Genomic DNA, 25398 nt, shown 5'->3' with positions numbered 1-25398 from the left:
AATAAGTTGGAATGGTCAATAGAGATGGTGTTCTGCTGACGAACCATACCATAGGAAGTTTGTCCATCACTAGTGACAAACAGTGTTCCGTAGATTCTAGAGTCAGGTTATAGATGATAGGTAGATTGTAGTGATAGGCAGGTAGTGACACTAGGTAGTGATGGGCAAGTAGTGACAGCAGGTGGAGATGAGCAAATAACATAATAAGGCTATCATGGACCCCAAATAACATAATTAGGCTGGCATGTTCCATAAGTTAAAATGGTCCTCAAGTAACAAACAGGCAGCATTTTCTCCCACTCCCTTCTCTCCAATAACATAATTAAAGAGCAAGCGACACCCATGCTAACGTAGAAATAAAAAAAAAACACATATATAAGTAGATAAATACTACTTCTACTTGCAGAACAGATGTATTGTGCTATCTACGTAATGATTCCTGTGAATTTTATAAAGGAAAAGCAGAAAATCCTATTCTAGGCAGTGGCCATCTTGCCAAGCTAATGCTGACCTCATATCCTCCTTGACTCGTTTTTCCCCTCCCTTCTCTTGCTCATTGTGTATTCATTAGCTGCCCTTCTCCCAGAGTCTTCAGACACTCCCATTGAGGTGTATACTAGAAAGTGCACTATCTTATCCTCCAATCACTGAGTCACCTCAGCCTTGCTTGTAAACACAAGTGATCAGAGGGTGTGTCTGATAAGCAGCTGGCAGGGAAATAAATAGAAGAGGAGGAATATATTATAGATAAAAAGAACTCCCAGCATTCAACTCTTTGCCACTGTTTGGCACTAGGGCCCGTGCTCCTAATGTATGTGATAACCAAATAACAGCAGAAAATGTTTTGCAAATTTTGAATGCAGGATTAGCATCTTTATCACTTAATATACTTGCTGTTAAAGTTTGATTTTTATGGTGACAATACTGCTTTAAACACATAACAGTGAGTTCCCCCATACAATGTTCCCTCTGCAGTACTGCCCTATTTAGTGCTCCCCCATACTTTGACCTCCCCCAGTAGTGCTCGCCTCATATAATTCTTTATCCTAATGCCATTCTTTTAAAATGTTACCCTTGTAAATATAGACCTTTTGCACAATGCTATAAACAGTCCTGCTCAATTTGATAAACTTTTCTTTCCATAGGATACATATACTCCAATACTCCAAAGTGCAGCCTTCCAGGAAGCAAATTGGCTCGTCTAAACCCACTGATTAATTTCATGCTCCTAACTTTAACATGTAAAGCTCCCTGTATTTCAAAATACCACCAACGATATACTCTCCACTTTGGGGATGAACCTCTGCTCTCATCCACTGTAGACACCTCCATCCACACCAGCAATCAGTACTTGTTATGAGCGTATCCTCTCCTCAGCAACCCCTTTCCAAACTCCATTTGGCACTCACTGGGGGACATTTATCAAGAGTGTCTGGGACTAAATATTGGTAGGTTTTTAAAAATTCATGCAGAATTGTTTCAGACATCTTATAAAATAACTAGATAGTGCAGATTCCTTCTAAAACTGTTCAATTCAAATAGGAGGAGTTAGGGAAGTCTCTCAGACAGTGCAGTGTGTGAGGGAAATAGCTGTTGCTGATGTAACTAATATATCGTCTGTATTGATACCAGCAGACTCTGACTGAGGACTTCAGCAGGGGGAGGAGCACTATACAAATCATGCCTAGCCTGCACTATCTGTAGAAATGCTATTACGCACTTCTTAATCTGCAGCAGTTTATGAATGGATTTGCACTTTTCTTAACTGTAGTGCTGCTCTACAAATCCACACTAAACTGCCACTATTAAGTAGGATTTCAGAAGTTTCTTATCATGCAGAACAGTTCCCCAGCTGGTTAGAACTGTTTAAGAAGAAAAAACTGTCAGTAATGCTTTCGGCAATCTGGCCCACTGTCCCTCAAGCTCTTCAAACACAATTTTAAAACGCACATATTCAGGCAAGCATACAATCTGATCTATGGATTGTTATCCAGTTACGTAACCAGCTTGGTCACATTCTCTTCTACTTAGTGAGGGTACCACAGCTATTTAGACTGTAAGCTGTTACAGAGATGATCAATTTTATCCTAAATTTTATCCCATCTCTCCAGAACTAGAGTTTAGAAAACCCAGCCATCTGTTAGAGCACCGCATGCATTAAAACAGACCATCACTAGGTGGATATGCCTGGCTAGGGATGCTAGCTTAAAAGGTCAGTACCCACCTCACAATTCTTCAGACGATTTTTCTGATGATCAGCGATTTATTTTGAGCGACGAGCAGTCGTTTCCACTTATCTCATGGGTACAGGCGCACAGCGATAACGACCGTTACAGGGGATCAGATCTTTAAGATCCCTGACGACTCCCACACAAAGTACCATGACCACTTGAAGTCTCACCGCGTCCATCATTTAACATCGCACATACCCGCTGGCTGGAAGATGAAGGAAGATGGATCCACAGAGCGCTCTTCGTCAGGAAGACGTCTCTGGATCTGTCTCCCTGCATCACGAGGCGAGTACTTAGCTTAAGACTACTCCTCCTGCAAATATCAGAGCCCACACTACCCAAATATCATCAGCATCCTGGGCAGAGAGCAGTTCATTAAATATGTCAAGTGACAACTTGGTCAAGATCTTCTACATTCAACATGAATTATAGAGTGGACGTGCTTTCCCAACAAAATTAGTCATTTGGCAATAAGGCAATTTAGGATGTGATCCCACCCTAAGTGAGTCTTTCGACTACTTGCTTATCTCCCCAGTTGTCTCATGGGACAGCTGGAGAAAAGTTCCAGTTAGGGCGCGATTCCACTTGAGCGGCGCGCATCTGTGAGATGCGAGGCAGCTCCTCCGGGTCTGCGGGGAAAGCAGACGAATCCCATCAGCCATGCCATGCACAGCTATGGGATCCGCAGCCTCCGGCGCCGATTCGGATGGAAAAGCCGGCCGAATCGCTAGCGCTAGCGATTCGGCTGACGTTACCATTGCACCCTATGGCAAAGTTTCCCTGCACTATTCGCCTGCGGGGAAACTCTGCGGAATTGCGGCGGTTTCCGCTCAAGTGGAAACGCGTCCTTAGACTTACCGTTAACAGTATTTCTAAAAGTCAAACATTTCTATATCTCTTTCTGTCACAGCTACTTCTGCTAATGTTGTGTAATTATTTTATTGTCCTAGGGCTTACTGTCCACATTTTTCTTGGTGTTTTTGGACATGTTTATGTTCATCTGCACTGAGGATCAGGGGAGGGTGGGTGGCAGTTTCCACAAGAGCTGGGCAGAGCCAGATCCCCAGTATGACATCTAGATATACTGTTACCAGTAGTCCAACTAGAGCTCTTCTTTTGCCAATCCTAACTGAAAGTGTGTACCAGGCTGTAGACAAAAATATATACAGTATACTGTAGATCTACTTACAGGTACATGCGCAGATAAAGAAGTCAACGGAATAGCTATTGCTAGGATCTAAAGCTAGGTGCATACTTTCATGATTAGCCACCTCCACGTAGCACGAGAGTCAAAAGATATTGAATACTATGAGCAGATTTGTAGGTAAACCCTCATAAAACATGGAGGTTGTAAAATTGGTCAGTGATTAGCCAATTATAATTGAAAATGTGTACCAGGCTTTAGGGTAAGTACACAACCAATTTTGATTGGCCAGCAAATGGCAAATCAAAGCATGAGGATGATGAATTACACTAAAGGAATACAACAGAGGTCAGACACCATAGTAACAAGAAAAGCCATCACAAGCCAGTTCCAGCTGTCTGTAAAAATAACTTAAAAATCATTACAATTACCGTACATAAAAATTTATATACAGCTTTTTCATGAAAAAAAAAAATGTTAAAGATTGCAAAAACCATAAATGTTTTATTCTAAGGCCAAAAGTATTGGGATGCACCTCCGAATCATGGAATTTAGGTGTTCCAATAAATACCATAGCCACAGATATATAAAATAAAGTGTCTAGGTAAAGGGAAAACTAGTTGAACTTACCTGGGGCTTCCAATGGTCCCCCACAGACGTCCTGTGCCCGCGCAGCCACTCACCGATGCTCGGGCCCCCGCCTCCGGTTCACTTCTCAAATTTCAGACTTCAAAGTCGGAAAACCACTGTGCCTGTGCAGCCGTGTCCTCGCTCCCGCTGACATCACCAGAAGCGTACTGCGCAGACGCAGACCGCACTGGGCCTGCGCAATACACTCCTGGTGACGTGTATTGCGCAGGCAAGGAGCGAGGGCGTGGCCACGCAGTCACAGTGGTTTTCCGACTTTAAAGTCAGAAATTACAGAAGTGAACTAAAGGCGGGAATCAGAGCATCAGTGAGTGGCTGCGCAGGCACAGGACGTCTGCGGGGGACCATTAGAAGCCCAAGGTACAGTACTCCTTTAAGTGTTAGAGGTATTATAACACGGTGAAAGCAATTGGGAACAACAGCAAATCAGCCACACACAAAAAAAAAAATCACAGACTGGGCACAGCGTATACTGAAATGCATATTGTACATACGTTGCCAACCTTCTGCAATCAGTAGCTACAGACCACCGAGCATGGTATAGCTTTCATATTAGGTATAGAACAATGCTGAGAAAGCTTCACTGTTCTTTTCTGGAACAGTGGTCAAAAATTCCCATGAATGTACACCTAAACCTAGCAGAAAAGCCTTCTCAGAAAATGTTAAGTGGTTATAGCTACAAAGTGTGGGACAACTACTTATTAAAGCCTATGGAAGTCATATACATAGCACACAACCCCCTACCCCCGGACAGGAAGTACGTCACTGGGATCCCCGTGGGACATGTCGGCTGCAAAGAGCTGGAGGAAGCCTCAGGTAAGTAGATTGGGTGGGGGGGAGAAGAGGTTCCCGGATGAGTTCATGTGTGCGTAAGGGCAGGCGCCCCAATACATTTGGCAGTACAGTAGTGTATATACTAGCAGCAAAATACTGCATGACCTCTTATTGGCAGCATTATTGGAAGGGAGGCTTATTATTGGTCTAGTGTTTATTTGTTTCAGCTTCATTTATTCCAGTTTTTCAGTATCTCTTCACCAGCATCCAGGGTCTCATCTTTCTATAAAAGAAAAACACATCATTTTAGTTTGGGCTAATTCTCTAAAAGTTTTAGTTAATTAAAACCGGCAAAACATATGAATATATTGGGCACTAGAGAATATGGGCCAGCAAAAAGAAGGAGGAAAAAAAAATTTCGTTTTGTATATTTTAGAAAACAGTTAAAACCTCTTTTTTAATTGCCTTGCTAATTTTTCCCATCTGTATCCCATCAATATTAATAAACCTATTATATAAATTAGAGTATAAAACGTAGCTTTAGAATAGTCAGGAGTACTTCATAAAAAACACCACCATACACATAGGTAGCAATTAACAATACATCAAAGTCAGCAGTGCACTAATGGCTACTACTTGCGGACCATAACAATAACGCAGATGACATACAGCAGCAGTGTACTGAGCCTGTTAATGTAATATAAATCCTGCATATGCCATTACACAACAGTATAGTGCAAACTCATAAAGGTAACAATAAATAACAATAGGAGATATCAAACCTACATCCTTTTAATACACTGCACAAGGACCCGTCTCACCAATACATAAATATAAATAAACATTAGGGACCACTAGGTCTTTATTAGCAAAGTATGAATCTTTAATCAATTGTACAAAATAGAATTTGCTGTATAGATTTACCTTGATAAAACAGAATCGAATATACTTCTCAAACTGTGTCCTTGCGTCAGGTGCACAAAATGCTGTCACTGGGATAGCAGCTAATTTCTGGAAGACAATTCAAAAGAACAGCTGAAATATTAAAACATACCGTAATTCTGATTCAGGTCATGCATTCCACTATTGGTGTACAAAGTATAAAGGATAATGAGTTGGCATTGCCCGGTTTTCTTTTTCGGTTGTCACAGATGGTTGACAGTGGTGGACAACCTATGAAGTCCTCCCTCAGAACCACTGTACGTTTGATTACAATTGGAGGCATTTGAACTGGGAGTGGTTTGGGAGTCAAAAGAAGTGTATCCAAAGCAGGTGGCATCTGCCTGTCAGATTTTACATAGAGCGACTGCATAGTAAGTAACCCATGCAAATCCCTGTAGCATCACTCTTATCAAGTCAATTAACCCATCCATAGTGGTAAGAAAAGCTCAAATCCCTCATCCATAAACTAAACTATAGTGCATTTGTAAAATTCATAGGCTATAGTGGTGATATAAACCACAAATTCTGGCTTTTCTGTGACAAAGGAATGATCTGTTTGCTCACTTGTTGTCCAAAGAGATGCATTGTAGGGGTTACTATTTGTTTATGCCAAGAGGAATGTCTTCTGTTTTCAACAGGGAAATTTGTATAAGACTGTCCCGCCACCCTGTCAGGGACCAGATTTCGTTTGGCAGCTATTTTAAAAACCAAGGAGAATTATCAACCATAAACATTATATGGGACAATTACAAAAATATACTGCTTCTTTCACTACTGTAATTTACATACACACCTGCAAATATAACACCCTCTAAAGAATGTGGATGAAGAGACATTGTTTAGCATATAGACTGGGTATATTCATATATAAGCAAACATGATACAGATATGACATTCCACAGAGGTCAAAGATGTGCCTTCAGGAGACAAAAAAAAAAAACAACAGACACACTTAAAGGATTCCCGAAGTGACATGTGACATGATGAGATAGACGTGTATGTACAGTGCCTAGCACACAAATAACTATGCTATGTTCCTTTTTATCTTTCTCTGCCTTAAAGAGTTAAATATCACGTAGGTAAGTGGCTGACTCAGTCCCGACTCAGACAGGAAATGACTACAGCGTGACCCTCACTGATAAAAACTATAAAACACTTTCCTAGCAGAAAATGTCTTCTGAGAGAGAGAAAGAGATAACAAGGGGAATTTTTATCGATGAGGGTCACACTGTAGTCAATGACTGAGTCAGCCACTTACATACCTGATATTTAACTCTTTCAGGCAGAGAAAGGAAAAAAGGAACACAGCATAGTTATTTGTGTGCTAGACAATGTACATATGCATGTCACATGTCACTTCGGGTATCCCTTAAAGAGAGTCTGAAGCCATAATAAAAATGGCTTTTTTCCTTATATATAGCAAGGGCATGTGTGCCCCTGCTAAAACGCCGCTATCCCGCGGCTAAACGAGGGTCCTTTCCCCTCCAAATCCCCCCTGTGCTGCCCGGGGAGTGCTTCCGTGTGAGGCGGGGCTATGAGCTGCAGCCCTGCCTCACACGCGTCTATCAGCGGCGGATCTCCGCCTCTCCCCCGCCCCTCTCAGTCTTCCTTCACTGAGAGGGGGAGAGGCGGAGATCAGCCGCTGATAAGACGCATGTGAGGCAGGGCTGCAGCTCATAGCCTTGCCTCAAACGGAAGCGCACAGGGGTAGCAAAATCTACGACCAAGTTGGTCGTGATTTTGCAGGGGGGGGGGATTTGGAGGGGAAAGGACCCTCGTTCAGCCGCGGGATAGCGGCGTTTTAGCAAGGGCACACATGTCCCTGCTACATATAGGGAAAAAAGCCATTTTTATTATGGCTTCAGACTCTCTTTAAAGCCCTACATAGTGTAGAAAGTCTTCATAATTGCATATCAATCACACAGTGAGATGATACTCACAAACCCGGGTTGCACTCTCTACAACTATGGTAATAGAGCTTGTGGAGAATTCCGGTCTCCAAATATGTATTGTTTGTTGTACGTTCAGGCACTTGTACTAACCAGAAGAAGCGGACTTTAACCTACAAAACGCATCATCCATAGTGCATTCAACAAACCTCTTTCAAGGTAAGCAAATCTTTTTTTAACCGGTTTTTATAATTTTGAGGCACCATCTCCCAACCGATATTTACCTATGTAGCAAATTTTGCAGCAAAATAAACCGTAGAGGCTGGTGCCACTTTTCAGCTGCTGCCCTTTATGAAGTGCTCAGCTCAATAAAGAACAGTTATACTACTATACACATAGGCAGGCCCGGTTTTACATCACACAAGCCTATAGGCACAGATGTCCTGGTACCCTAGACTTCAACCTCCATGAACCTATAAACCCCTACTGAACCACACTACAATGGAGCTGACTGGCCCAGCTGTCACTTTTTCCTTACATCCCTTGCCCGGTGTAGGCAGCTACAGGTACCCCTTAGTATTACGTAGCTAGAAGAACCTCAGTATTCCATTGCTAGAGGTGCCTCTGACTGAAGAGAGATCTCGTCAGTGGAATGCTGGGAGCAGGTGAGTAACCTCTCATTTACAACCTCATCAGGACTCTGCATAGGGAAGGCGGTAGGGAGGAGCTCGGGGAAGGGAGTGAGCCGCCCTTTCATCATCATCAGGCGCCTGTAGGCACGTGCCAACAATGCCTTATGGTAAATCCGGCCCTGCACATAGCCCATCCCAGGGCATGCCTCAAGCATTGTGGGGTCAGTCTTACAGGTACAGATAAAACATATAATGTTGTTTGCCAAAGTACAGATTTACATTTATAACTGAAGTAACAGAGATTGGAAGAGCTGACATTTTAATGAAAGCATAATGATTACGGTAGATTGGCGTGCTCTATAATAAATGCAGTGCTACATTACCCACCTTAGTTTTAATCATCCACTTTATGAATTTGTAATCATAAGGCTCATCAGTCTTCATGACAGAAAGATCCACGCCTTGAAAAGACAAAAAACATCCTTACTATAGTAAAACAAGGCTGAAATCTACTTTAAACCAATACAATGTAAACATCTTTTTGTTATAAACTGTTCTTATCACCTTGCTTCGACACAATCGTCTCACAGACTGTGAGATCACTTGACTCTCCACACAGCAAACAGGATATAGACTTGCTCAGGCTTCTTTCAATGTTCACGTTATTTATTCAGGAAACAGGAATACAGATAGATACATTCATCATATCCTAGCCATGCCAATCTTCATGTTGCGTTATAAGCTCATGATTAGACTCCCTCTTGAAGTCAATCAGGTACCTTCTTCCTAACTACGTTACACTAAACTACATATGAACAACATACATTATATCAGATTACAGAAAGGACGAACATGCTTAGGTCCCAGTCGGCCTTGCGAGCTAGTGCAGAAGGAAGAAGCAGAAGTGAGTTCTCCATTGCTTGCTCCAGCTTTAATACCGGCTAGGAAAGAGTTAAATATGACATCATCTTCGCCACCCCCTAAATAAGTCTATTGGTGGACTCACTTGTGGTGTCATCATACACACCTACTCGATTAATAATCGATGAGGCACTTGACCCAGATGCGGGAATGTGAATGTTTAGTAAATATGGCCAATGTTTACTGTTCCTGTCCTGTAAGTGGAGGTCAGAGTAAACCGATGGCCTTCTCTTAGGAACATGTTCTCAGTATCTGCGTGTATCTTCTGCTACACGCAGACCCTGAGATGCCTCTGTCTATTTTAAAGGCATACACTGCGGACAAGCCTTTTACATAAAACTCAGGCCAAGTAACTGAGGCCTACTTAAATTATAACACTTTTCAGTTTTGGTTACCATCCCAAATCTTGATCCTCAATGGCCTCAGTTGAACACAATGGGACCAATCCAATTCACTTGCTCTCCTAAAGGTGGCCATACATCAGTCGACTTGGCGGCCGATCAACCATCCAATTCGATTATTATAATCGAATTGGATGAAAATCGGTGCCGCCAAGTGCATGCCCAACCGAGAAAGCGACCAATTTCGGGATGGAAATTGGTTGCATGGTCGATCGCACATGCCGCAAGATGTCGGATCAAAGTTGGTTGGTTGGGTGTGTGGCGGTACGGCGGCGATTTTCCTGAACGAGCGACGAGACGACAAAATCCCTGCTACTACCGTTGCTATGTTTAAATGTGCCCGGTCTGTGCATTTACAGTGGGATGCAAAAGTTTGGGCAACGTTAATTTTCGATTTTCCTGTATAAATCGTTGGTTGTTACGATAAAAAAATGTCAGTTAAATATATCATATAGAAGACACACACAGTTATATTTGAGAAGTGAAATGAAGTTTATTGGATTTACAGAAAGTGTGCAATAATTGTTTAAACAAAATTAGGCAGATGCATAAATGTGGGCACCACAAAGAAGAAATTAAATCAATATTTAGTAAATCCTCCTTTTGCAGAAATTACAGCCTCTAAATGCTTCCGGTAGGTTCCAATGAGAGTCTGGATTCTGGTTAAAGGTATTTTGGATCATTACTCTTTACAAAACATCTAGTTCATTCAGGTTTGATGGCTTCCAAGCATGGAAGCTCCCTTTAACTCACACCACAGATTTTCAACTATATTCAGGTCTGGGGACAGATGGCCATTCCAGAATGTTGTACTTGTTCCTCTGCATGAATGCCTTAGTGGATTTTGAGCAGTGTTTAGGGTCGTTGTCTTGTTGAAAGATCCAGCCCCGGCGCAGCTTCAGGTTTGTCACTGATTCCTGGACATTGGTCTCCAGAATCTGCTGATACTGAGTGGAATCCATGTATCCCTAAACTTTGACAAGATTCCCAGTCTCTGCACTGGCCACACTGCCCCACAGCATGATGGAACCACCACCATACTTTAGGTAGCAGGTGTTTTTCCTGAAATACTGTGTTTTTCCTCAGTGCAGAATGCCCCTTGTTATGCCCAAATAACTCAATTTTACTTTCATCAGTCCACAGCACCTTATTCCAAAATGAAGCTGGCTTGTCCAAATGTGCTTTAGCATACCTCAAGCGGCTCGGTTTGTGCTGTGGGTGGAGAAAAGGATTCCTCTGCATACAGCATCTCCGTGTATAATGGATGGTTGAATGATGCAGTGATTCCATCTGCAGCAAGATGATGTTGTAGGCCTTTGGATTGACTCTGTTCTCACCATTCATTGCTTCTGTTAATCCAAGATTTTTCTTGAGCCTTAGCTTGAACTAAGCCTGTGGTCTTCCATTTCCTCAATTTGTTCCTAATTGTGGAAACAGCTGAAATCTATGAGACAGCTTTCTGTATCCTTCCACTAAACCATGATGGTGAATAATCTTTGTCTTCAGGTTATTTGAGAGTGGTTTTGAGACCCCCATGTTGCTACTCTTCAGAAAGAATTAAAAGGCAAACTTACAAATGACCCCCTTAACCACTTCACAACTGAGGGGTTTTACCCCTTGAGCACCAGATCAATTTTCAACCTTCAGCGCTCCTTCCATTCATTCGTCTATAACTTTATTATTACTTATCGCAATGAAATGAACTATATCTTGTTTTTTCCGTCACCAATTAGGCTTTCTTTAGGTGGGACATTATGCCAAGAATTATTTTATTCTTAATGTGTTTTAATGGGGGAAAAAAATGTGGGAAAAAATTTTTTTTTCAGTTATCAGCCATTATAGTTTTTAAATAATGCATGCTACTGTAATTAAAATCCATGAAATGTATTTGCCCATGTGTCCCGGTTATTACACCGTTTAAATTATGTCCCTATCTCAATGTTTGGCGCCAATATTTTATTTGGAAATAAAGGTGCATTTTTTTCAGTTTTGCGTCCATCCCTAATTACAAGCCCATAGTTTATAAACTAACAGTGTTGTACCCTCTTGACATAAATATTTAAAGAGTTAAGGTAACTATTTGGTTTTTTTTTTTCTTTTTTTTATTGTAATTTTTTTTTCTTTTTATTACAAAAAAATAAATTGGGGAGTGTGGGAGGTAATGAGTTAATTTATAGTGTAAAAGTATGTATTTGTATATGAAAAATGTTTTGGTTGTAGTTTTACTATTTGGCCACAAGATGGCCACAGTCATTTTTTTGTTTATGCGACCTGTAAGCGTCGGAAGTATTCTTACAGGACGTTCAATGAGACTGGGAAACGCTTTTTTTTCCACAATGATCGCCGGAGGATACGGACACCGCACGGAGGCTGTTACAGGACAGGTAATGTATAAATGTACACGGGAAGCACACTATACATTGGGGGCAGCGGTGGTGCGGAATCAGCCGATTCCCTGAAGATTTCACGCTGAAATCAGACGGGAATCGGCCTGTAGTGTATGGGCAGAATCAACAAAAAACTAAATTTATCTCTAACCAGATTCGATTAGAGATACAATTTGTCTGTGTCGAATCTGCCCATAATCGTCAGGTCTATGGTTACCTTAACCTCCTGAGCGTTACGCCGCTCAGGTGATATGTTACTTTGTGTCCCAGGATAAAAACCAGTAAAAAAAAACCTTCAGCTAGCACTAGGCTAGCTAGTAAAAAAAGTGTCCGGCAATCCCCATCCAGCCAGTTTATACATTACCCAGCCTGGCTCCAGCGATCGGCGCAGCCTCCCTGGACAGCTCCGGTCTTCACTATGGGGAGGATCACACATGACGTCGCGCGCAAACCTGATCCTCCCCATAGAGAGAACGGAGCTGTGCAGGGAGGCTGCGTGATCGCTGGATCCAGGCAGGGTAAAGTATAAGCGGGGGGATTCGGGGGTGCCGGACACTTTTACTAGCTAGCCTAGTGCTAGCTAAAGGTTTTACAGCTATTACTGCAAATTAATTCATTCTGGGGCACTCCTGAGGACAGACAGCGGTATGCCCGACACAGTGTCGGGCATACCGATAAGGAGATTACGTTTTCTCCTAGGGGATATTTTCACACCGTATCAATAAAATTCCCAGCAAGCGAGAAAATACTCCAAATAATTTTGATAGCACTTTTCACCTACTTTTTGGTGATTTTTCAATTGCAGAGTGCTGAAAAGAGTGATTTATTGACATCTTCCATCACGGAAACTCAAATCTAATGTATGATCTGGATTTCCAAAAATACACTTTAATAAGATAAGAAGTTTTGCTGCTGTAGGGCTAGTTATGGACCGATCATAAATATTATTTTTTATACGGTAGCAAAAGTGCATATTAATCTAACTTATTATTCATCGAATAAGAAACATGTACATACAAAGATACATCCATTTCTGTATTAAATTCAGTCCTTCGCATTGGCCCCTTAGATAAAAAAGGACATATGCCTACAAATTTGAATTAGTAAAATGGACCCAGCACAGTCTCTTTATGATTTTATTGCATCAAGTTCAGCTTTTCAATTCTCGCGCAGTAAAACCAACATCCAAGTTACAGACTAGTTTCCCTTCAGGTCAGCTCTGCGTTGTAGCCCATCTATATAGGATGCTGGCTCCACCTGTTTGCCTCACGGTCATTGGTCGGTGCTGCATTGTCTCACGACAGTATTGTTGCGCTGAAGTAGTTTGAGAAAGAGTTGATCCTCTTGAAATTCCAAATTTATATACTCCTGTATGGAATTTATGTGTTATGGTGAACTTTGATGAAAAGCGGAACTTGACTCTATAAGCTAGATATCCCTCCGTGGGCTAGGAGGGCAAGACCTTAAAGTGATACTTAAGCCAACTGGAAAAAAAAAAAAAAAACACAACTTACCTGGGCCTTCTACCAGCCCCCGAGGCTTGTCCTGTGCTCTCGCCGGTCCTCAACAATCCTCCGGTCCCCTGCCTTAGTTTCAGTCAGTGGGCCACTGCACCTGCGAAGCCCTGGCCATGCGTATCCTTGCTCACGTTCCCATCCGCAATAGCATCCTGCACAGAACGCTATTGCGGATGGGAACGCGAGTAAGGATACGCATGGCCAAAGCCGTGCAGGTGCAGTGGCCTGCCGAAACTAAGCAATGGCAGGGGAATGGAGGATCGTAGAGGACCGGTGCAGGCACAGGACGGCTGCAGGGGGCTGGTAGAAGCCCTAGGTAAGTGAAACTTTTTTTTTTTTTTTTTTTTTACATTTAAAAAAAAACAAACAAACAAAAAAAAAAAAAACGACAATACTAGTTGCCTTGAAGTCCTGCTGTTCATTCTGGCATCGGTATTGTCTGAATCACACATCTGAAACAAGCATGCAGCTACCAAAGGTGAGAGGAATACAGAGGCTGACATATTGGTTCTGTAATAAATAATGCCAGTTGCCTGACGTGTGTTGATACTCTGCTTCTAATTCTTTAAAGCAGGGGTCTGCAAACTTTTTCAGTCTGGGGACCGCTATCCAGACCAGACTTCTCTCCGGGGCCGTTTGGTGCGGTGGAGTCGGGGTTAACAGCGCCCCCCCCCCCCCCCCCAATTTGGAGTGTATAGATAGGTAGGTAGCCACCAGGTATAAGTGCCCCCTGTATAGGGTATCTAGGTATAGTTGCCCCCAGTATCGCAGTATAGTTACTCCAGCATAGCTAGCATAGTTGCCCCTGTATAGCCAACATAGTTGCCCCTGTATAGCCAACATAGTTGCCCCTGTATAGCTAGTATAGTTGCCCCTGTATAGCTAATATAGTTGCCACTGTACAGCTAGTATAATTGCCACTGTACAGCTAGTATAATTGCCACTGTACAGCTAGTATAATTGCCCCTGTATTGCTAGTATAGTTGCCCCTGTATTGCTAGTATAGTTGCCCTTGTATTGCAAGTATAGTTGCCCCTATATTGCTAGTATAGTTGCCCCTGTATAGCTAGTATAGTTGCCCCTGTATAGCTAGTATATTTGCCCCTGTATTGCTAGTATAGTTGCCCCTGTATTGTTAGTATAATTGCCCTTGTATTGTTAGTATAATTGCCCTTGTATTGCCAGTATAGTTGCCCCTGTATTGCCCCTCCCCCTGTGGCCGCCGCTCCTGTTACCTTATGAGAGGCGGGCGCTGCCTCTTTTACATTCTCCCGTAGCCCCTTTCCTCTTTGCAGCATCTCCTATTACAGCAGCGCGTCCTGCGGCTGCTGTAAGGAGGGAAGGAAGCAGGACAGCGGCTTCCTGTCGCGGCGACCATGGGCACCGCTGTCCTGCTTCCTTCCCTCCTTACAGCAGCCGCAGGATGCACTGCTGTAATAGGAGATGCTGCAAAGAGGAGAGGGGCTACGGGAGAATGTAAAAGAGGAAGCGGCCGCCAGCTCATAAGGTAACAGGAGCCATGGCGGCGGGGGGCGAGAGGCCAGACCCGCCGTGGCCTGGCTGAAAACTGCCCACGGACCAGAAGTGGGCCGCGGCCCGGTGGTTGAGGACCCCTGCTTTAAAGGGAACCTGAGAGGTGGACCAAAAAAAAAAAAAAAAAAAAAAAAAAAAAGAGTTATACATACCTGGGGCTTCCTCAGTCGATCTTAAGGCAAGGGACACACTGTGCACTTTTTCTTCTGCACAGAAAAACTGATACAGTATAAACTGAGAACTTATGTTAATCAATGGCTTAGTTCACACTTAATGTGTTTTTTTGCGCACAGAAAGATTTTGCACATTTGTCAGTTTTCTCTATCAAATACAGTAGCCGCTGTGAAAACGTTTTTCAACATACAAACACACCTGGTATGCAGAAAACGCACAGAGAAAACTGAAAGACTAGTGTGTCCCCTGCCTCAGGCCGATCGCTCCCTTGTCATCTCCTCGGGCCACTCCGATTCACCGCAGGACAGCCCGGGAATGTTGTGCTTGCCCACGCGCTCGTATCGCTCTCCTGCGGACAGGAGTGTTCTGTGCCTGCACAGTACAACTGCGCAGAATACTCTCGGCTGTGGGAGCAAGTGGCCAGACTACGCATGCACCGACTGGCGGATTTACCTGACCACCTAGTGGAGGATCAAGGTGGCATAGAAGGACGGCTAGAGAGAGCAATCGGCCCGAAGAGGGCTGGAGGAAGCCCCAGGTATATATACATTTTTTTCTTCCCTTACTTCCTCAGGTATACTTTAAGTCACTGGCTCAGAATGAGTATGCAAATCAGATGCTTTCACTCTGATTTGACTCGACTGATTGCATGCTTGTTGCAGGGGAGTGACTCAAACAGCTTAAGCCAAAAGTTCAACATGACAGGCAGGCAGCTGGCATTGTTTAAAAAGGAATAAAAATGTATTAATTTAATAGTGATATAAAAATAGTTGATCTGGTTTATTGCCTAAACACTGGGTCTTAGGTATCTGATGTTTTGGTAGATGCTAGTGTATCAAATTTGCAGACATATGTCCCCTTTATTGTGTTTCTTAATTGATGAGGAAAGTGCTGAATTATGATATGCACTGGGGAAATAAAAAACGACTATCATATATAATCTTATACAGTAGGATCCCTTTATAGTAAACTACAAGGGACCAGGAAAAGTAGTTTACTTTATCAGAATTGGTCATACATTGAATATTTATATAGACGCATTTTCTGGGACCTGAGGACTGAGTTTATTATATCAAGACTTTTACTATATCTGAATTTACTATAACGAGATTCTATTGTACTTGTAAGTACTGTTCTATACTAATAAATTCAAGTATTCTAAATTCCACTAGGAGTCACTCAATCAAAAAAAAAAAAATGTCCATAGTTTGCCATTGTTGGCAATAAACACAATACACTAGTATATAGTCAAGAAAACGAAAAACAAAAACTGAGGTTCAGACACAGACCTAAACAAATTACTTTTTAAAGCAAACCTACCACAAGTCTAAACTGTGCAAACACCCCCCCCCCCCCCCCCCCAAAAAAAAAAAAAAAAAAAAAAAAAACACACACAATATGTTGAAACCATATGCATAGATAAAGATTGCCTTTAGTGAAAAGAAAAAACAATCATTAAAGTGTACCAGTGCTGAATGCCTGTAACATACCTGGGGCTTCCTCCAGCCCCATCCGCTCGGATTGCTCCCACGCTGCCGTCCTCAGTCTTCGCCCTCTTTTGTACCAGGTCCTGTCACTTACTCCAGTTGGGGCCGGTCTGACACAAGTGAAGTGTGCTATTTACGTATCTCTCCAGCAGCCACCGGAGAGAAACGTAGAGGGTGCACTTCTCCTGCATTGACTGGCCCCGACTGGCTGAAGTGATGGGACCCGGTACAGACGAGTGAGAAGACTGAGGACAGCAGCGTAGGAGTGATCCGTGCGCATGGGTCTGGAGGAAGCTCCAGGTATATATAAAACTGTTACAGGAATTCAGCTCTGGTACACTTTAAACTTGAACTAAATATTTTCTGCATAGATCTTGATTTTATCCAACAAGCATTTGACAACACTTCAGATACTAAAAAGGGTTATCGGTCATTCTCAAGGGACCTTAGAGGCAAAGGTCCAGAGTTGCTAAGGTTGAAGAGCAATGGAAAGCCCTGTGCAATCCAGAGAATTTAAAATAGATTCTACAAAACAATGGTTTAGAAGGTTACAGGAAAGTACCGAAAATGGCCAAGGAGGATGAGCAGGTCAGACACAGGCTCCATGTGATGAATAAGTAAAGGCTGGGAAACGACTCTTGTTGAAGAAGTCTATATTGTATAATGCCAAGAAGTGGAAATCTAAAATGTTGTCAACGTGAGCATTAATATCTGCTATACAGTGGATATGACACTTTGCTGAGGATTTTGTGAATTGTGGACATGGTTCATTTCAGTAGACAATATACAGCAGGGTTTCTGTGCTTCAATATTTTAAAGCCCAATTCAGGCGCCTGCATAGTAGAGCGGACCCGACAGATCGCCTATTTCCGTGCTGAGAGCCACAACAGCGCCACCCGCTGGAGTAGGGAAGGAAAATATAATCAAGCCTTTATATACACATTAAAGTTTGCACACCCCAACCTTAAAAAAATAGTCCTAAGACGCCGCATCACGGAGATTGGCGGATGCGGAAGTGACGTCATGGATGGGCAGCAGCTGCTGTCTTGACGTCCATGTGTCACATGGGCTGGCCCCGGTGCATACGGGCCAATCAGAAGCAGGTATAGGACTATTTGAGTGTAGATTGGAACACGGAACTTTGAGAGACGCCGCCTTGCATCATTTCTGCTGTTGCTGACAACGCTATATTGCCTTTCCTGCTGAATACCCGTGAACAAGAGGTCTTTACCTCGAAACAACGTTGTTGGATAATTGCTGCTACCATGATTCCTCCTTTGCTTAAATGTATGGGACTATATACTGGCTTTAAGCCTGTTCTATGGACATGACATATGGCGATCATTGTTTATCACTGTGCAGCCTTTTGCTACTAATGTTGCTGATATACATGCAATACTGTGGCCAATATAGCCCTGTCCAAACTCTGTATATATTATGTACATGTAGTGAAATGTTTGTATTGTTATGATTATGTCTATTGGCGATCTCCTTTTGTGATTAATACAGAATCAATTTTTGCATAGCAACTTGTCTGACTGGTGTGCATGTTATTTACTATTTATAAATATATCAAGCCTTGTCAGGCTTGTCGAGGGGGATTCCGGGACACTTCGGGGGAGCCAGCGCTGGACTGCCTGCAGCTACAGTGGAGGGGGAAGCCTCATTGGTACCCGGAGGCTTCCCCCTCCCGAGGTAAGTACCCCCCAGGGGACGTTTTTTTCAGTACAGAGTCTCTTTAAAAAAAACGACAAACAAAAACTGCATGATCAGCATCTGTGCTCAAGGGCATTTTCAAAAAGTCAAGGAGGATTTTCCTGCCTAGAGCAAGCAACATGCAGTACTGCATCCAGACTAAAGATCTTTGTTCCATGCTAGCAGCCCTTCTTCCATTTCCATAGAAATTATTTTTCTTAGCAATGTTGTCAATCACGTTTGCCCATGCCCCTGCCAGTTTCACCAAATATGCCAACATCCATTTTACAAGCGTTAATACTTGACCAATTGTTGGGAAAGTGTAACATGTTTTAGAACTGTACGGCAAGGCTATAGCCGATGACAAGTACCCCTGGGCATCAAAAGAGGAGGCACTGGCATAAAAAATGGTTTGTTTAGCAGATATAAACAGACTGGATCCCAATGGAGGTGAATGAACCCTATGTTAATCAATAGGACCCATTCACATTGCTCCATTAGAATGGATCCTTTCTGCCCGTTACACCTAACAGACTGCAGGTTTGGGTTGGGAATGATTTTTTTCAGATCGATGGATGCGTTGCATTGACCCCGCAGAGGGTCACTGATAAAAAAAATGATGCCTTTTAGAAACTGATCCGTTTGGACAGATCAGTTATTACGTTAATCTGACAGTGAACACAAGAAAACAGGCGATGCCGGCTACATAAGTAATTTCTTACGGGATTTTTTTTTTATTATTATTATTATTATTAAAGTTAATATGACGTTTATTCACACTTTAAGGAAGTGGAAAGCGTACAGTATTATATCAGTAATTCTCACAATGCACAGAGGCATAGACATGCTACGTGCTGTATAAACCCAGAACTGCAAATGATTGATTATATTGATTTCAACACGTTATCCTACTAATATTATACAGTAAATGGGAAAGTTTGGATGTTTGTTAATCACACAAAAATGGCAGAACGGCTTTGAATGAAATTTGGCACACACATAGTACATTACCTGGAACAACATATAGGATACTTTTTATTCCCATAACCAAAAAGTGGGCGAAAACAAATACAAATTTCACCGGGAAAATGTAAACCGCAGCCATTCTTACACTGTTAACCCTCCTGGCGGTTTGCAAAAAAATCGCCAGGGGGCAGCAAATCTTTTTTTTTAAATTTTTTTTTTTTTTTTTCATGTAGCGAGACAAAGTCTCGCTACATGATAGCCGCTGCTCAGCGGCATCCCCCCAGCCCCTCCGATCGCCGCCGGCGATCGGAGATCCGGAGATCCCGTTCAAAGAACGGGATCTCCTGGAGGGCTTCCCCCGTCGCCATGGCGACGGGCGGGATGACGTCACCGACGTCATCGACGTCGTGACGTCAGAGGGGACTCCGATCTGCCCCATAGCGCTGCCTGGCACTGATTGGCCAGGCAGCGCACGGGGTCTGGGGGGGGGGGGCGGCCGCGGCGAGAGGAATTGCGGCGGATCGGCGGGTAGCGGCGGCGATCGGGCACTGCACGCAGCTAGCAAAGTGCTAGCTGCGTGCAGCAAAAAAAAAATTATGCAAATCGGCCCAGCGGGGCCTGAGCGGTGCCTTCCGGCGGCATAGCCCGAACTCAGTTCGGGCTTACCGCCAGGAAGGTTAATGGTAGGGTTCTCAAACTTTGCACAGTTGGTCGCTGGGTGACTAGGATTAATAAATTCAAAAAAGTGGGCGGAGCTTATAAAAGCCAATCAAAATTCACCTATTGATTTTCAAGGGGAATATTTACATTGCTGCCATTCTTGCACTGTTAATGGCGCAAGCCTCAAACCTGGTACAGCTGATCATTGGGTGACTGGGGTTCAAATTCAGAAAAGGGGGTGGAGCCACAAATAGCCAATCAGATTTGTTTCATTTCAATGCAAATTATTAATGCCAAAGACCGCCAAGCTCACACACTTGGTCATTGAGTAATTTATTAATTATGTGTTAGGGTTACAAAAAGTGGGCACAGCCAACACCAGCCAGATACATAACCGGGCAACACAGGGTCATAAATGGGCAGAGACAAATACAAATTTCACTGGGAAAATGTAAACTGCAGCCATTCGTACACTGTTAATGTTAGAGTTTTTAAACTTTGCACAGTTGGTCAGTGGGTGACTGGAATGAATATTCAGAAAAGTGGGTGGAGCCTACAAAAGCCAATAAAAATTCACCTATTGATTTTTAAGGGAATATGTAATTGCTGCTATCCTTGCACTGCTAATGGCACAAGCCTCAGATCTGGTACAGTTGGTCATTGGGTGACTGGGGTTCAAATTTAGAAAGGGGATGGAGCCACAAAAAGCCAAATCAGATTTGTTTCACTCCAATGCAAATTATTGATGCCAAACACCGCAAAGCTCACAATCTTGATAATTGAGTAAGTGATTAATTGTGTTAGAGTTATGAAAAGTGGGCACTGCATACACCAGCCAAATAAATAAGCGGGCAATGCCAGGTCATCACTGGGCAGAGACAAATAAAAATTTCACAGAGCAAATGTAAACTGCAGCCATTCTTACACCGTTAATTGTAGGGTTCTCAAACTTTGCACAGTTGGTCACTGGGTGACAGGGATTAATATTCAGAAAAGTGAGTGGAGGCTACAAAAGCCAATCAAATTTCAATTATTGATTTTCAAGGGAAATATTTAACTGCTGCCATTCTTGCACTGTAAATGGCACAAGCCACAAACCTGTTACGGTTGATGATTGGGTGACTGGGGTTCAAATTCAAAAAAGGGGTGGAGCCACAGCCAATTAGATTTGTTTCATTTCAATGCAAATTGATGACCACAACGTTCACAAACTAGGTCATTGAGTAATTGTGTGCAAGGGTTAGAAAAAGAGGGTGGAGCTAAAACCAGCCATATGATTACCCGGGCAACGCCGGGCCATCAGCTAGTACAGTATAATAGTGCAAGTACCTTATAAGGATTTCGTCTCAGTGAAAACCTGGGAGAGAGAATAGTTTCTTTGAAAAACCATCTTCTAGAAAAAACACATCTTCTTACCCAGAGCAGAAACATCGGCAATCATGAAATATCCTCCTTCTGGGATGACTGGCTTTAGTCCAGCCTCTTGCAGTAAGCAAGCCATCCTGTCACGCTTGGCTTCTAGCTCCCGTGGTAGAGAGTTGAAATAACATTCTGGCTCTTCCAGCCTTTTTAAATCTTTGAAGAGGGCATGGGCCAAAGCTTCCTGCACAAAACACCAAGTGAAAGAGTCACATGTGGGACCATCAATTGCTCTGAGCTGTAGCTATAGACTTGTAATCTGCCTTGCAGTATTGAGCAGGTTTCTCTGTTAAAGTGGACCCAAATTAAAAATACAAGATTTCAGAAATAAAATCTATTTTGTAAATTTAATTATAATAATAAATAGCAGCCTTTTTCAGCTGCATGATGAAAAATATAAAATATTTTACAATTATTGGAGGAACCCCTCCCTTCCTTTCATATTGCCGGGACAGAATCCGGCAAACTGGTGGAGGAGATGGTGTCCGGCAAAGGAGGAATTGCTAATGGCTGCCACCTGTATAACCCTAGTTATGAAAAGAGAAGGGTTAAAAGCATGCACTGAAATGCTCATAGGCTTGAAGGAGTGTTAATTATCTTTGTATATGTCTGAGTAGTGCAACTAAATATTTTGTATTAAAAAAAATGTTTAGTTTGGGTCCACTTTAAATACTATCGGGCACAACCATCTGTCTACCTATACTGGGCTTGGTTGGGGGGGGGGGGGAAATAACATCTGAATACCTTAACTGGGCGGGGGAAACATGTCTAACTATACTGTGTAACGGCCGGTGTCAGCACACAGAGAGAATCTGACCATTGGTGACCTGCAGTATCACCAAGAATACAGATTATACCTGATTATTGATGATCTGCAGAATCACCGACAATCCAAGCATAACTAACCTCTGGACACCTATAATGTGAGTGTTTGATGCAACAGTAATAACTTTGAGTAAGACCACCCGGGGAGCGGGTGGTCTTTGGCCGTACGGGCGATACTGCCTTTAGGGAGGAACAGAGACCTTCCAGTAGCCTGAGAACTCCAAAGGGGTGGAGTTTCAGGGTAAGGTAGGCTAAACCTGTGAGTGAGTGACACCTGGAGGTGGTAGTCACTACCAGGTCAGGAGACTATCTCTTAACGAGAGAGATAGCTCTCGAGGTCGGGCAAGCCAGGTCGGCAACACACAGACAGATAAGGTACAAAGACAGAAGACTGATTCGGCATCCTAAACGAGCAGGCTCTGGCAACAGGTAATCAGAAGTGCGAGGTACCGAATCAGAAAGCAGAGGGAAAGTCAGAAATGCAACAGGTCACAACAGATAACAAAAATGCCTAGTCTTGGGTGTGAGGTTCGTGGTCTCTACACCCTGGTACTAGTCTGAAGTATAACAGAATGGTAACACTAGTCCCTAGTCTTGGGTGTGAGGTCCGTGGTCTCGACACCCTGGAACTAGTCTGAGGTATAACAGAATGATAACACAATAACAAACAGAAGTAATCTGGCTCAGTGTGAATTCCCAGGTCCTCCTGGTTCAAACACACTGTTGGATCTGACTAAGGTCTGAGTGCTTCCATGTAAGTGTTCGCAACGGCAGACAACCAGCAACTGACAAGCAAGCTGTATATATAGTTGCAGGACTCTGACGCCCCGCCCGAGCCACTCAGCCAATCAGGAGTCCAGCAGGAATCAGCTGACCAGCCTGATCAGCTGACACATCTCCTGCTGGCACAAAGGTCCTGACTTCTGGCGCGCGCGTGCGTAGCTCTCCATCCAGGTGCACTAGAGATCCCAGCCGACCCAGACATGCGTTGCTGCGAGGAAACCGCCGCGCTGGACGCGGAATCAGCCGCCCTGCCGCCAGTACACGCGGCGGCTTCTCCGCGTTTTCTCACATACTGGGCTTAATTTTTTTGGGGAGGGGGGGGGGGGGATGGCATCTGACTACCTACACTGGGCTGGTGGGGACATCTGACTACTTATACTGGGGAGGGGAGGGGGGACACATCTGACCACCTACAGTGGGCTGGGGACGTCAAATGTCTACCTATACTGGGCTGGGGGAGGGGACGACAACTGACTGCCTATACTAAGCTGAGGAGGGGGGGTATTTGCCTACCTATACTGGGTTTGGGGGGGGGAGACATCAGACTACCTACCCTGGGCTGGGGGGGGGGGAGGGAGGGACATCGGTCTACCTATACTGGGTGGGGGGGGGCACCTGACTACCTACAGTGGTCTGGGGGGGGGGCTCTGACTACCCATACTGAACTGAGATCTCTGCCCACATAATGTCATGGCCACACCCATTCTCCATTGCTCCCGGTGGGAGGTTCTACAAATGATGTGCCTATTGGGGGTCACAAAAAAACAAAAAGAAAAAAAACAAACACACACTTAGTAGTACCACTGGTATGAGGGCTTACAGATTTTTAATACTATGAACAGACTGTGTAGGTAAGCTCTCACACCACACCACACCGAGGTGTACCAAGCTTTAACGTCAGGTTCTGCAGACAAGGTTGTTGCCGCTGCTATGAATTCATCACTTTAATGTTCAAACCGTGAGAGGAAAGGCACACACTGAATGAGGTGGACTGCAGCCAGTAACCATTACAGTCTCTGGTGCAGGAAGTGATCGGGCTTCAGCTACTCGAGAGTCTACTCAGACAAAAATCATGTCTACGCAGAGCTTGAAAAAGTGTGGATTTTAGAAATCACCATTAGGGATGCTCAATGAGATGCAAATAGTTCCAAATTGATGCTGGATTATCAAATAATTTTACAAATCCATGCAGCTTGAAAATGAACTAATCAAGTTCTACCTCGGTGGGATTTGACTGGTCTATATTTAATCTGCATACATTTGCATAACCGATTTCCGTGAGCATGCCAAGTATGTTTCTGCGCCTAGAGGTTAAAACAGTTGATCATTTTGCATATCTGTACCCCACCCCATGATGACCCACGAGTGCCAAGTCGCTCTGTTCTTTGTTGTATGTATATATTTGCATAATCCTGCATCAACTCAGAATGATGATTTGCATCTCACTTACCGTTCCTACTCACCATACAAACAAAACCTACCTGTAATGGTGTTGCACAGGTGTATATGGAGTTCTGCTGTACAGTTTGCAAGTGTCTAATGAGATGGTCGGGACCAATGGACCAGCCAAGCTTGGAAGAAGAAAAAAAAAAAAAAAAAAAAAAAAAAAAGGGATGATCAGTATCAGTACTTATTTGCTAAGCTCCTAAAAAGTTTAAGAGAACATGAACTGAAAATAAAAAAATCAAAATAACCATACACAGGTCATACTTACCTCCTGTATAGTCTACTACTCAACCACTTTCTATTCTCCTGCGTCCCATTTGTCCAATGTGATCAATGGAATTCTCCGTACTCCATTTTAAAAATGGCCATTACCCCATAACAGCTTCCAGGTCAACACACAAACTATAATCACCCACTTGAGCCATAGGGAAACATGGACATTACCTTGCACAGTTAGTTGTAACAGACTGCTGCTGATATATAACTGACAGCAACTGGTATATTTCAGTTCTGACAAAATATTGTCAGAACTGGAAGGGATAATTGTAAGAAGAAAATGGTGAGCTTCTGGGAGGAACTGACAGTGAGGTCAGTATGTAATATTTATTTGCAGTTATTGTGTTTATTTTAAATAATTTTTCTTGCTTCAGGTTCCCTTTAAAGAGAATCCGAGGTGGGTTTAAAGAATATTATCTGCATACAGAGGCTGGATCTGCCTATACAGCCCAGCCTCTGTTGCTATCCCAAACCCCCCTAAGGTCCCCCTGCACTCTGCAATCCCTCATAAATCACAGCCACGCTGCTGACACACAGCTTGTCAGAGCTGGCTGTGTTTATCTCTATACTGTCAGTCTGCTGCTCTCCCCGCCTCCTGCAGAACTCCAGTCCCCGCCTGCATCCCTTCCCTCCCTGCTGATTGGAGGG

At 43.4% G+C, this 25398-nt stretch overlaps 1 protein-coding gene across 5 annotated transcripts in view; it reads right to left on the bottom strand.

Moving 5' to 3' along the window:
- Window positions 1–4993: 4993 nt before the first annotated feature.
- KYAT3 (kynurenine aminotransferase 3) overlaps window positions 4994–25398 on the bottom strand; it is a 62041-nt gene continuing 41636 nt past the window's right edge. For all 5 annotated transcript variants that reach the window (XM_068239838.1, XM_068239840.1, XM_068239839.1 and 2 more), the window contains 5 exons: window positions 24510–24599; window positions 21418–21604; window positions 8648–8721; window positions 5722–5808; window positions 4994–5080 (listed from right to left, as the gene is read on the bottom strand). In XM_068239838.1, the coding sequence (XP_068095939.1) occupies window positions 5027–5080; window positions 5722–5808; window positions 8648–8721; window positions 21418–21604; window positions 24510–24599 (492 nt within the window). In that variant the 3' untranslated portion in view covers window positions 4994–5026. The remainder of the gene's footprint in view (window positions 5081–5721; window positions 5809–8647; window positions 8722–21417; window positions 21605–24509; window positions 24600–25398) is intronic.

This window comes from Hyperolius riggenbachi, chromosome 6 (genome assembly GCF_040937935.1).
Source record: "Hyperolius riggenbachi isolate aHypRig1 chromosome 6, aHypRig1.pri, whole genome shotgun sequence".
In the NCBI taxonomy this organism is placed as follows: Eukaryota; Metazoa; Chordata; class Amphibia; order Anura; family Hyperoliidae; genus Hyperolius; species Hyperolius riggenbachi.
Note: the sequence above shows the minus strand (reverse complement) of the source record. Positions and strands in the feature narration are given on the sequence as shown.